The following is a 12,573-nucleotide window of genomic DNA, read 5'->3' as shown; positions in this document are numbered from 1 at the left end:
ATTTTCAACCAACAAGATTTATTCATTTAGCAGCCTCCACCAACTTTTTTATTACAAATTAGAATTTCTTCTTCTTATTGTTGTTATTATTTTGTGAGGAAACCAACACTGATTTGAAGAGGAAAATATCTTTCTTGAAGGTTATTTACTTTGAGCAATAATTTTACAATTGTAGGCAGTAATTCAGGCATGTCAGCTAATATTTTCCTTGTGAGCTCTTAATTAATAAACCAAGCACCCAATGAAGACTACACTTGATCCAGCTTCAACTTTAAACCATTAATTTCTGTGAGCCTGAAGACAACAGCACAAGTAATGTTTCAAAGCAAAACAACAACTCATGCAGAAAATAAACTATGTTATGCAATCATGTTCTCAACATGTTTTTGTGAACCTGATGACCTGAAATCATTCAGATTCTTGCAGAGTGGGTCGTTTCTTCTGAGACGCTGATTCGCGTCTGAAATTTCTTGAGCATAATTACAATTATTCTCCTCCGCCGATTGAGAGGATGCTCTTTGTTAAAACATCTGCTACGAGATGTTCCTGCAGTTTATGCACAGAGCGGTCCTGGAAAGGTGCTTGAAGGTCGAGGCCGACATTGTTGTTCTTGAAAGGTATTCTGCAGGGGAAAGGTTTGACCGGTTTAGCGCTGTCCTGATCTACATTCACAATGGGAAACTGAGTGATTTGACCCCGTTTGTGAATTGCTCAGCACAAAATGCCTGCTGTTGTAAAAGCCACTCTGCTGCCTTTTAAGCTGCTGTAAATCAAAAGAAAATGACATAAAATGTAACGAGCATGCAAACAAAAATAAAAAATAAAATAAAAAGCTTATATCATAAGAATAACACACAAAAGAAACTCCTGTCTTCCTGTCCTGGTTTCCCTCTGTTCAGTATTTGTGGACTTTTACTCCACAGATATTCAGTTTTGTACAATTTATATTTAATGAGCCTATAATTATAATCATAAGATATGGTATGTTGCATCTCAAGGCACTGAACATATGTTTTATGATAACATAAAAAAGGTGGACAGCTGAATGCCTCGGGGCGATGATTGTTTTAGCTGAAACTCTAAATTTGGTTTTATTATTCTCCTGTTTAATTCCCACTGGATTATTTGGTGTGTCTATGTTTTTATTTTGCCTTTTAGGAACATTTTTTTGCTTAGATCAAAATCATCTCATGAAATATTTTAAAACCTCACATAAACAAATCAAAACCTAAGAGAAGTTAAAAGTGCAACACTTGAACTAATGTAGTGACAAGCTCTGAAAATTAGAGCAAAGATTATGAAGGAAAATGAAAACAAAAATTGACCCACCAGTTCCCTCTTTTATGTCTTTTATCCCTTTGTTAGTTTATCATTATTATAAGTAACCACAGACCAGGTGGCTGTGTAACACAACAAACCCAAAGGATCTGGAAAGCAGAAATCACAGTTAATCAATCTCTTGGGCTTCAGGGCAGGTGCCCAATTTTCCTGGATGCTAATGCAGTTGATGCAGAGTCAGCTTGTTTAACCTCGGCTCAGATTTAAATGGAAACGAGATGTGAAACACACAACAATTCTGATTTAGTTCTGTAATGAAACAAAATAGGGAGGCGCAGTGGCTCACTTGGTAGAGCTGTTACCTTTCAGCAAGAAGGTTGCTGGATTGAACCCCGGCCGAGGACGTTTCTGGGTAGAGTTTGCAAATCCTGTCCGTGCGTGTGTGGGTTTTCAGGTACTCCATTTTCTTCCCACAGACCAAAACATGAACGTCAGGCTACTTGGTAACTCTAAATAATCCCTATAGGTGTGACCGAGTAAATAGTTGTTTGTAAAAAAAAAAAGAAAAAAATGTACAGGTCTTCTGGACGGGTTCTTCTCTAATGAAACGTTTCGTCTCTTCTCCAAGAGACTTCTTCAGTCTGAGAGTTTCAGGCAAAATTCAGGCTTTTAAGCACTGCCTCCATGTGACTGATACTCACATCACATGGCTATTGTTGACACCTAATTAACACCTATTGTTAACAGGGGGTGGAGTGATACTGGCAATAGTAGCACTGTAGGAGGGGGACAACTGAAAATGGAGGCCTCCACCTCTGTTTAACGATGGACCGTCTTTCTTCGCAAAAATGGCTTCTTTTACTCCTCTCTCAAACCAACGTTCCTCTCTATCAAGAATGAGAACATCCTCATCTCTGAAAGAGTGACCGCTGGCCTGTAAATGAGTGAAAACTGCAGAGTTCTGGCCATTAGATGTAGCTCGTCTGTGTTGGGACATTCTTTTGAACAGTGGCTGCTTTGTTTCCCCGATGTATAACTGGTCGCAGTCCTCCTGGCACTTAACAGCATATACAACATTGCTCTGTTTGTGCCGGGGAACCGGATCTTTGGGGTGAACCAGTCTTTGCCGTAATGTGTTTTGGGGTTTGAAAGCCACTGGGACATCATGTTTAGAAAATAAATGTCTCAGTTTCTCCGAAACACCCGCAACATACGGAATAACCACAGTTGTTTGTATCTGTGGCCCAGTGATGGACTGGAGACATGCAGGGTTATTTAAGTATTAAAAGTAAAAGCGAATAGTTATAATTTCCAAAATGACATTTATTAGGGGGTGATCTCCCCAAAAAACATTTTTCTAAAGGTCATAATGACTTTAATTTTAAAATGTTAACATTGAAAATTTTGGACTCCACTGAGCTACCTGTCTCAGCTACACATCTAGGTCATATTCACAAGCTACAGGTCCTTCTGGAGTGTGACATGAATTGTGTCATACAGGTGTGATGGATCTAGTACAATCCAGTAGGGTGTTGGGTATACTTCTCATCCAACCAGAGTTAAATTCACTTTGTACAGGAGGCATGATTTAACTGGACGGGTTTCAAGGTTTTTTTCTTTAAAAAAAAGTCAGAATGTAAACTGAAATAGCAAGATCGATTTTTTACTTTTTTTATGTAAGGAGTAGAATGTACAGACAACCTGGGCAGCCGACTTAGGACCAGAAAGTCACAGGTTCGACTCTCCTCCATTCCCACATGTTGTGTTGTCCTTGAGCAAGACCCTCTACTGCTCCCCGGGCACTCACATAGCTGCCTGCTGCTCCACTTGGGTGTTTCTCATGTGAGATGGGTCAAATGCAGAGCACAAAGGGAACATGCGTTAATGACAAATAAAGCACCTAGAAGTGAAAAGTTGTCTGAAATTATTCAAGCAAAATTTAGATAAACAAAGTTTCTAAAGTTTTTGCTCTTTGTTACTTTATACATTTAAAAATATTTTGTTGGCTCAACTTAAAAAGCTGAGTGGAAATTATTACAACAATATTTTTAAGTTACCATCTGCCTTTAAGAAACACATTATGTTTGGTTAACTCAATTGGTTTAGCAAACCAACATGATTTACTTCGACCCAATATTTATTTAGTTTTTTTTTTGGTAATATTAGGCTGACAAATTACATTTGTTAAGTTTCTCTAATTTACTTTTTAACATCTTACTCACTAAGATCCTTGCAAAAGTCTTTTCTAAGTCATTAAAGTAACTTTTTATGTTTCTTAAACTTAATACATTCTGTTGTTGGGTGACGATAAAAGTTTTTAGTCAATGCACTCAAACATTTAACTTAAGGTGTCTTCTTTTTTTGGGGGGGGGACTCTGAATTTTAAAAATGTTATTCTACTCACTGCATATAAACATTTTTTCTTCAGAAAAACATTTTTATGTTAAGTTTTGCAGCAAACACCATGAAAAATTATAGGGTGTAAAAACCAGCAACATTCTGTTAGCTTAGCTGCCTTTTTCAACACATTTTGATTGTGCACCACTCAGCCTATCGTGGTTATTTTGCAGAAAATTCCAATTTCTCTGGTGCAAATTGCTTTTGAATTGTGCGTTGAGATTTGTTGGCCATACCAGCAAACTCATTACCAATTTTATTTACATGGAAGAAATAAAAACTGTCCAAACTGAACAAATCAATTATTAAATATTTGTTAAAACCTGATTTGTAACATGTCAAATAATAAATCTCATTTCATGAACAGTTAAGAAGCTTCATTTATGGAAATTTGTTTGGCATTTCATTAACAAATATCCAACAACAAATATGATGATGATGATGACATGTTTTGACTGTTTCTGACTGGTTGAGTTCAACATCAGTTAATGGTTACATCTTCACCAGCTTCTTGCGTCATTTCCAAATAATTGAAACTCTGACTTGAAATGAGGCCACCGGCTGTTTGTTTTCTGAGTCGTCCTGGTGGAGCTTCTCCTTCATCTGATTGAACTCAGAGAGAGAGAGAGAGAGAGAGAGAGCCTGAGAGAGAGAGAGAGAGAGAGAGAGAGAGAGAGAGAGAGAGAGAGAGAGAGAGAGAGAGAGCATCCTCTCCCTCAACTTTGAAGCTGGCATGAAAGACCCGGTGCTCCGTCTATTTTAGGATGAGAGAGTGGATTTTCATTTAGAGCAGCAGCGAGGCTTGCAGAGGCGCAGAGGAACGCGCGCGCTTGGGGTTTTGCGCACCCCGTCAGATGCGGGATTTGAAGCGGAGCGTCCAGAAGATGAGCGGTCCTGGGCTGAGGGGACGGCATGAGAAAGTCCTCCTTCTCATCGTTTACCTCCAGCTGTGGTCAAAGCCGATGGTGAGTCATTTTTTATTCATTCACAGAAAAAAAACAAAAAAAAAACAGGGTACAAAAAATAAACAAAGTGCGTTAAAAGTTGTGCCAAACGTATAAAAGCAACATTGTTAATCAGGGACAATCTGCAGTGACATCCCGTCTGTAACGTTGTTAACCTTTCCTGTCCGGAGTCCCCCTGAATCCCTCCGGGGGGTGGGGGGCACTCGGACAGCCGGAGTCCTCATTAACGCCGCGGGCCCCGTTAATTAGCCGCTATCCCATCCACCTGCATCCATCAATCAAAAGGCAGCACCAGCAGGATAAACACGGAGGAGAAAATCCAAAAACAGGAATCACAGGAAAGCGCAGCTGTCTTCAAGATTTGCGCACGACTTTGCAAAGATAAGCTGGCAAAAAAAAAAAAAAAAAAAAAAAAAAACCCTCATCTTCAGATGTTTCTTTGTCAAAATTACTTGAGAAAATATAAATACCCAAGAACTATGTAAAACTGTTTCTTTTGATTGTATTTTTTTATTTTTTTTAATGTGTCACCGCCCCCCTTTTACGCGTCATGGCCACTTCAATAATAAGAAACGATCTGCACCACTGTAGATAACCTGGCTGTGTGTTGTGTTCAGGGGGATGCAATTCATCCGGACTGCGCCATCATCTCTCAGCATCTGAGGGCTCAGGAGGTTTGCAGCCAGGCGAGGAGAAGCGAGGCGCAGAACCAGAACCAGAACCAGAACCAGAGCCATCACAGCGGTGCGTTCTTGTGTGATGCTGCTGCAATTTTATGTTTCCTCTCACAGAGGCACAGACAGAGACAGAGATAAGTGAGGGAGTCTGACACTCTGATAATTTTAATGATGTCTGTGCGTCAAAGGAGTAAAATGCAGACAGGAGGATCAAACTGCACCACAGATTATTAATAGGTCGCCTGATGGAAAGTGATAGCTATCATCTGAAGTTGCAGCCATGACCACATTAGATGGTGATATTTTGTTATTTCAATAATATTGCAATATTAAAATTTCAAACTCAACAAAAGTCCAATTTTTCAGAGCAACAGCTTCAAAGATTGGATTTTCTGTTGAGAAGTTATTCATTAGTTTGTCTTTATTTGTCAAATATAGCACAAAAAGTAAAGAAAGTGTTTGGTAAATTATTTCTTTGCTGTAACAATGCTTCTTGGTAGAATACCATAATTTCCATTTTAAACGGTGCTACATTTATAAGGAACATGCATTTGGTAAATGAGCAGCAGGTTGTGCATATAAAATTAGCCAAATCTTCAAATATCTTATTTTGTTGTTGCTTTTGACACCAACCCCAACAAAGAAATAATCAAACATAACTGTCCTTACTTTTTGTGCTAACTTGATTTTAAAAAGAGTTCTTAGAGTCCAAACTAATGTTTTCAAATCATCTATTTGTCTGATTCACCAATTGAAACTTAATACCTCCAAAAATTGTTAAAAAGAGCTAATTTTTCCATCCAAACAATGATTTTAGCTTCATGGTTTCTATAAATATCCTACACAAAACCTTTGCTTCCAGAAAGCTTTTTTTTCCATTCTAGAACAACAAAAATACATGTTTACCATAAATAAAATAAAAATTTATTAACAGAAGACTCAGATTTTATATGCTCTCCTTGTCTTCACTGACAGTTAAACCAGATGTGAGCATCATAAAACAAGTTATTTGAAATATAAGGGATGTATTATTTTTTTATTTTACTTTGTGGTACAGATGGTACTGCAATAACAATAAATATTGTGCAGCCATCTGTGTGGCATTTGAGAATATTGGTTTCAGGTTCTTAAACACAAAAATACAAAGGCAAGGAATAGGTTTGATATTTGTAGCTTAAGGAAATAAAAGTTTTAGACGCAGCTTAAAAACAAAACAAAAACATAGAAATCCTGAACGCCACCTTTGTGAAATCTTCAACCTTCATTAAAAAAATCAATTATTGTTGTTACTCAAACTAAGGTGACAGTTCTGAATAATTAACTGGTAGAAGAGTGAGTGATTTTATAGTTTACCAAGTCTGGTTCTGCTCATGTAAATGATGTTTGTGAGTGTTGTGAGAAAAGCTGAAAACTTCAGCTATTTTGGATGTTTGCTCAAATGTGTGATGATACATCCCAGTATCTCCATCATGTCCACTCTGAAACCTCCTCTCCCCACAGTGAGGCCTGACCTGCTCGTCTTCCTAATCGGACTAAATTAACCTAATTATAAACTGGTGAACCTGGGATTTCCCAGTGGGCTCAAATGTTCCCCCACAAAATAAGTAAATAAATAAATCAATAAATAGCTGCACTTATCAGAGAGGGCTTCAGAACGGCAGCACACACGCCGCTCTCCGGTGGGAGAAGGACGAAGCCTAATTTGATCTTAATTAAAGTTGAAGCCGCTCGGCACACGGGTGCAGAGTTGTCCACGGCTCCATGTGCAGATAAATGAAAGCTGATGAGTTCCACTGTGGAGAGGGGGGAGGATGTTCCTGGGTGTCCTGCTGGTGTCCGTCCAGGTAACATGTTAGCATGCAGAGCTGAAGAGGGAGGGATGAATTTTCACTTTTTTTTTAAATGTTAACTATCAGTGATTCATGTCGTAATGAGCCCAAACAGACAAGACAGGAACTGTTTTTCTGTATAAAACGTGTTGAGGCTGCTTGGCTGCAAAACTCTCTCAGTTTTACTTAAATTCACCTAAAATTTGGTGTGGTAGTAGCTGAGACTCATCCCCAACATATGTTCTGTGTTCTAATGGTGCAAGATATTTGCTCAAAACTTCAGTATTACTTGCTGAAGTCAGCTCTGACTTTCTGTTTACAGAATAAATCATAAATAACAGGACTTTAACCAAACTTTAAGGATGTAATCGATGGATTTACTTAATAAAAATAATTAAACTTTTGGTGCCAACTAATTCAAAGCAACTGACATGAAAAAAAGAAGAAATTACAAAATGTCTAAAAGTTGGTCAATTTTATAAATAGCATACTAAATTTGGTATAGTTGTACACACGCTAACTGATCACATGGCACTGTTGCTTAAAACTTAAGCATTAATCTTGTTTGTCTGTTAACAAAATAGCACCTGAACTACAGGATTAATTTCTATGAAACTTGCAGAAATTAATAATTAGTTGTAGATCTTACACTCATTAACATTTGAAGTCAATCCAGTTCAAGGTGACTGCCACAGCAAATCAACATTTGCCAACACAAAAATGGCTATAAGTCCCTAATTTTAACACGTATTAGGATAGAATTTGCTGTGGTAGTAGCTGAGACTCATTCACAACACATACTTTAAGTGTTAACTGCTCATTTGAAAAAAACTTAATATCTGTTGAAATCAACCTTGTTTGTCTGTTAGCAAAATAACCAAAGAACTACTGGATAAATTTCTATGAAACTTTCAGAAAGTAATAATTAGACATATATTTTACACTCATTAACATTTGGAGTAAATCCAATTCAAGATGAGTGCCACAGTCAATAAAAATTTGCCATCACAAAAGTGGTGAGAAATTACTCAATTAAACATAAATTAAGATAAAATTTGCTGTGGTAGTAGCTGAGACATTCTTTGGGTATGCTATCTCACACGATTGCATGTGACTATTTGCAAACTTGTTAAAACTGTAAGTTTTCTTCATAAAATGATCTATGCCAAAAACTCTGGCATGAAAGGTGGTGGGAGATGTGCAAAAAAAATGTTGGGCCTTTAGATGTATAATCAATTCAAAACAAAAAGATCTTCATTTCACACAAAATCAGCAGCACCTTGGTTTCCCCTTCACACAGTCATTCTGGAGGGCTGAAAATATTATTTGTCCAACATTTTTTGTATGATTTTTCCACACAAAACCAAACACACATTAGGGATGAAAAGTGAATTGCTTCAGATTCTGAAACAGCTTTCAGAAGTCTGCTGAATGTCCAGACGCAGACACCATCAGCGGGGCTCTGCAAAGCCTCGGTCTGAGCTCAAAGTCATTTCTTTCGCCGGTTAATCCAAAATGAGGTGACATTCAAGTGGCGACGTGTACAGCTTCCCCTTCAGCTGCCTGTTTATCAAAGTCTGAGAATAGAGCCCTGCTGAATGGAGGGAGAAAACATTCTGGGTTGAAAAGATGCATTTAAAATGAACCATCGTTTTTTATTTTTTTTTTAAAAAACTCTGACAGTTTGAAGCGAGTTTCCTCCAATCGGTAATTAAACACAAAGATGTCATCCCAAGTCGAACAGTGTGAGTTTCGATAATTTATGGTTTGCGCTGCCTTCGCCCTGTCATGTAGATGAGGAAAGACAAATGCTTTTTTTTTCTTGAATCATATAATTTATTTTTCCCATTTGGTGGCTTTAATCTGAATCTAAAAAGTGAATTCTTTTCATGCTCAGCCCATGGCAGGTTTTATACCCCTCACTGTTTGTATGACTGGAGATGTGAATTTAAACAACCTGAAGAGGGAACTCCCCGAGGGAAGCGTCTTTACCACTTCACAGAGAGCAAAAGTGTCATTTGAAATGGGAGGGAATTTAATCTGTGAGAGGAATCCAATGAAAGAAAACACAGTGAGGAGAATTTCAGTTCACTTCAGTAAAGTGTGCAAACCAGGACAAATCCTGGAAGGACTGTCGGTCAGATGTGCACACGTCACATGCTAAATTAAAACATGAAGTAAAAGCCTGGCATTCCATATCCCCCAGTTCTTGCACAGAAAAACACACTTGCATAAAATAAACTTTAAGAGAAGCTCTCAGATATAATAGATATCCTTGCTTTCCAAATGCATTCCAGCTCATCCTGGGGGACCCCGAGGTGTTTCAAGGCCAGAGAAGATAATCCCTCCAGCGAGTTCTGGGTCTTACCCGGAGCCTCCTACTAGTGGGATGTAGCCGGAACACCTCTAAAGAGAAGCGTTCAGAGTGCATGCTAATCAGAACCACCTCAACTGACTCCTTTTGATGCAGAGGAGCCACGGCTCTGCTTTGAACCCCCACCATGACAGAACTCCCCGCCCTAATTCTCCTAATGTCTAATGCACCCCTCCGAAGAATCAGTACCTTAACGTGTGGTGTCGTCTCAGGCATCGGTCACTGGTAGGGTCTCACATGGCAAACAGGGATTGGGGAAGGGGTCAAACTAAGATATATATACTCACTGGCAAGCGCCTGGTTTGCAAGCCTTGGCTTCCGAGGCTTGGTCAAAAGAATAACAGGAAGTCCTGATGGATCTCAATGATCCAGGTAGAAAACTCTTTTAAAAAGTTGAGCAGATTCTCTGGACAGGTTCTTCATTGATCAACAAAGAAGAACCCACTGAGAGAACCTTCTAAACTTTTTTTTTTAGATTAAATAACAAGAAGTCACCTCAACGTGGACCCACCACTTGCGAGGAGCATCGTCAAGGTTGAGTTCATTGCATGTAGGGTAGCGGGTGAGGGAGGGTTCCATGTCGATTCCTGGCAGCAGTAGGTCTAAAGGACGTGGAACTTATATGCTTCATTATATAGAACAAATAAGAGAAACCAAAAATGCAGTGATCTTTCAGCTGGTTTACAATAAAAAGCCTCCCTTAAGAAATGCATATCCCCTGCCACCTTTGTGATGCTACAGTCTCTAACTAGTTGCTACAGTCTCTAACTAGTTTGAGCAAACTTCAAGGCACACGCAGTGCTGGATGTTTTTCAGAACACCCGCCTCCGGTGTCTTCTGTGTGAGCCCACGTCCTGTCAGTGGGTTTAAACATGCCATGGTCCATATTCATACTGTCAGTGTGCATCAGCTCTACTGAAAAGCAGCAGTCTAATGTGCCTCGCTTTGGCAAAACTAAATACTTAACTTTCATACCTCATCTACTTTTTATTGCCCTAATCTGCAGCTTTATTGTGGAAAATGACTTTAATTCAACTCTTGTCAGTGAATTTTACACCTGATGTTCAGTGATTTAGCTCTGCCTTCAGCCCCTCTGGATTTATTAATGTTGCAGCTGAGTCGAAACAAATAACATTTCTAAATGATTTGTTGGCGCCTGTAAACGTGCCACAGACTCGGCCCCGGCACACTGTTTACAGGTCATTGTCTTGACTTTAATCAGGTTGGGGTTAGGATTAAACCATTCTGTTTCTCTCACATAAATCCAACAAGAGGTTTTCAGGAGGATATTTCTTTTTTATCAATTCTGAGATTAATCATAGTATTCACAGCAAAACTACCCTAAATCTCTTAATCCTGGGTGTCAGTTTTGGCCATGTTAACCCAGAGAAAATGTCACTTTCTGTTCTCATTAAACTCCAACAGAAAGTTAAGTAGGAACTTATTTCATCTGTTATTTTCCAAAGAGCACTTCACTGCAAGTTCTAATCGTCTTATTGTCTTATCCACTATGGATTTTCTCTCCTCAAAACTCGCTGCGCTTCACAGGAGAAGGTTCGAAAACTCCTTTTTTTGTTTTAATGTGATTAAGTCTGGCTTAGAGTGGATGAAAACACAACAGAGAAAACATGCTTTCAACATAATTAGATTGTTTAATGAAAGAGACTAGGAAATATTTAGCTGTTTTGTTTTTCATGGCATACATAGAAGAGTATATACAGGGATAGTAAATAACAAATCCCAGCAGCTTATTAGTCCTCAACTGAGCTTCTTATTTTCCTGGAACCAACAAACCCACTTATTATTTATGAAATATAAATATTACAATTTCAACTTGTGTTACCTGAATATCTTGCCAGCACTTTAATTGGCATTAAACAACTTTATTAAAGACACTTTTTATAAGTTCTTGCAACAACTAAAATACAGTATTTTATCTATATATTAAATGGTGGAGGAGTAAGCCAAATTAATTATTTAATATTTTTGGTTTTCTGCAGCAAATGAACTGGGATTTTTTATTTATTTCTTAAAGGTTTTAATTTGAAATATTAGGCAGATTTATTGCTGACATGATATGTCCATAATGAGAGATTTAATTAAAAAAATCAACAAAGCTATGGCTTGTTCTTAGATCACAGAACGCCAAAGACATTTGACGCTAAAAGCAAAAGAATAAACTAATTTCATGTGCATTCTGTTAGTTCTCATAAAATATGTTGTGAAAACATCGCAGCTTTCAGCAAACTAAATTATAATTCAGTATCTTTAAATCTGACTGAGTTATTGCCATTTTTGTGTTTACTAAGGTTGATTAGCTGTGGTAGCCATCTTGAATTTGGGTCACTCTAAAAGTTAATCCGTTGTAGAAGGACATACAGTGATTACTTTCTGAGAATTTCGTTCAAACTTGTCAAGTGGTTAATGAGTTACTTTGCCAACAGACAGACAGAAAAACTAACACACCCTTACAAAGATAGTCAAATTTATGAATGAACGAAAAGGAGCTCTGTGGAATTTTACAAACATCAAAACCTCCTTTTCTTAAAAAACTAAACAAAAACAACCAAATTCCTACATCGTTCTCCACATTTTTCCAGTTCTGTTTCTTTGAGCAGCCACTGGCACATTTAAATCAGGAAAGAGAACAACCATCTCGAGGTGTTTATGGATGCTTGAAATCAATTTGATGGCAGCTTACCCCAGCAGTTGTTAACATTTATCACATAAAACCACAAACATGTGGCCAGAATAAATTTCTGGGTAATTAGGATCCATTTTCTCGGCCTAGGAATGATCTGTGCAGAGATCAGGACACGGATAGCGACACATCTGATGGTGTTAGTGCAGCCGACAGCTGCAGTATTACACCTCGACCCCCCCCCACCCCCCTCCGAGCAAACAGCGAATCCCATGAAAGTCAAGCTAAAAGTTCATTTTAACGCTCGTCTTGATTCAGAAATGTCAGCTTGAGTCAGCAAGAGAGAAGATGCTGAGATTAATAATTCAGGGTTGTGTGTGTGTGTGTGTGTGTGTGTGTGTGTGTGTGTGTG

The 12,573-nt window shown here is 38.3% G+C and overlaps 1 protein-coding gene across 1 annotated transcript in view; it reads left to right on the top strand.

Annotated features, from left to right (window-relative positions):
• The first annotated feature begins 4,342 nt into the window (after nucleotides 1-4,342).
• Nucleotides 4,343-12,573, top strand: part of LOC106532763 (pituitary adenylate cyclase-activating polypeptide type I receptor) — a 25,926-nt gene continuing 17,695 nt past the window's right edge. The window contains exons 1-2 of the mRNA XM_014028901.1: nucleotides 4,343-4,640; nucleotides 5,258-5,384. Of these exons, the coding sequence (XP_013884355.1) occupies nucleotides 4,530-4,640; nucleotides 5,258-5,384 (238 nt within the window). The 5' untranslated portion in view covers nucleotides 4,343-4,529. The remainder of the gene's footprint in view (nucleotides 4,641-5,257; nucleotides 5,385-12,573) is intronic.

The sequence above is a fragment of the Austrofundulus limnaeus genome, unplaced genomic scaffold (assembly GCF_001266775.1).
Source record: "Austrofundulus limnaeus strain Quisiro unplaced genomic scaffold, Austrofundulus_limnaeus-1.0 Scaffold6, whole genome shotgun sequence".
Classification (NCBI taxonomy): Eukaryota; Metazoa; Chordata; class Actinopteri; order Cyprinodontiformes; family Rivulidae; genus Austrofundulus; species Austrofundulus limnaeus.
Note: the sequence above shows the minus strand (reverse complement) of the source record. Positions and strands in the feature narration are given on the sequence as shown.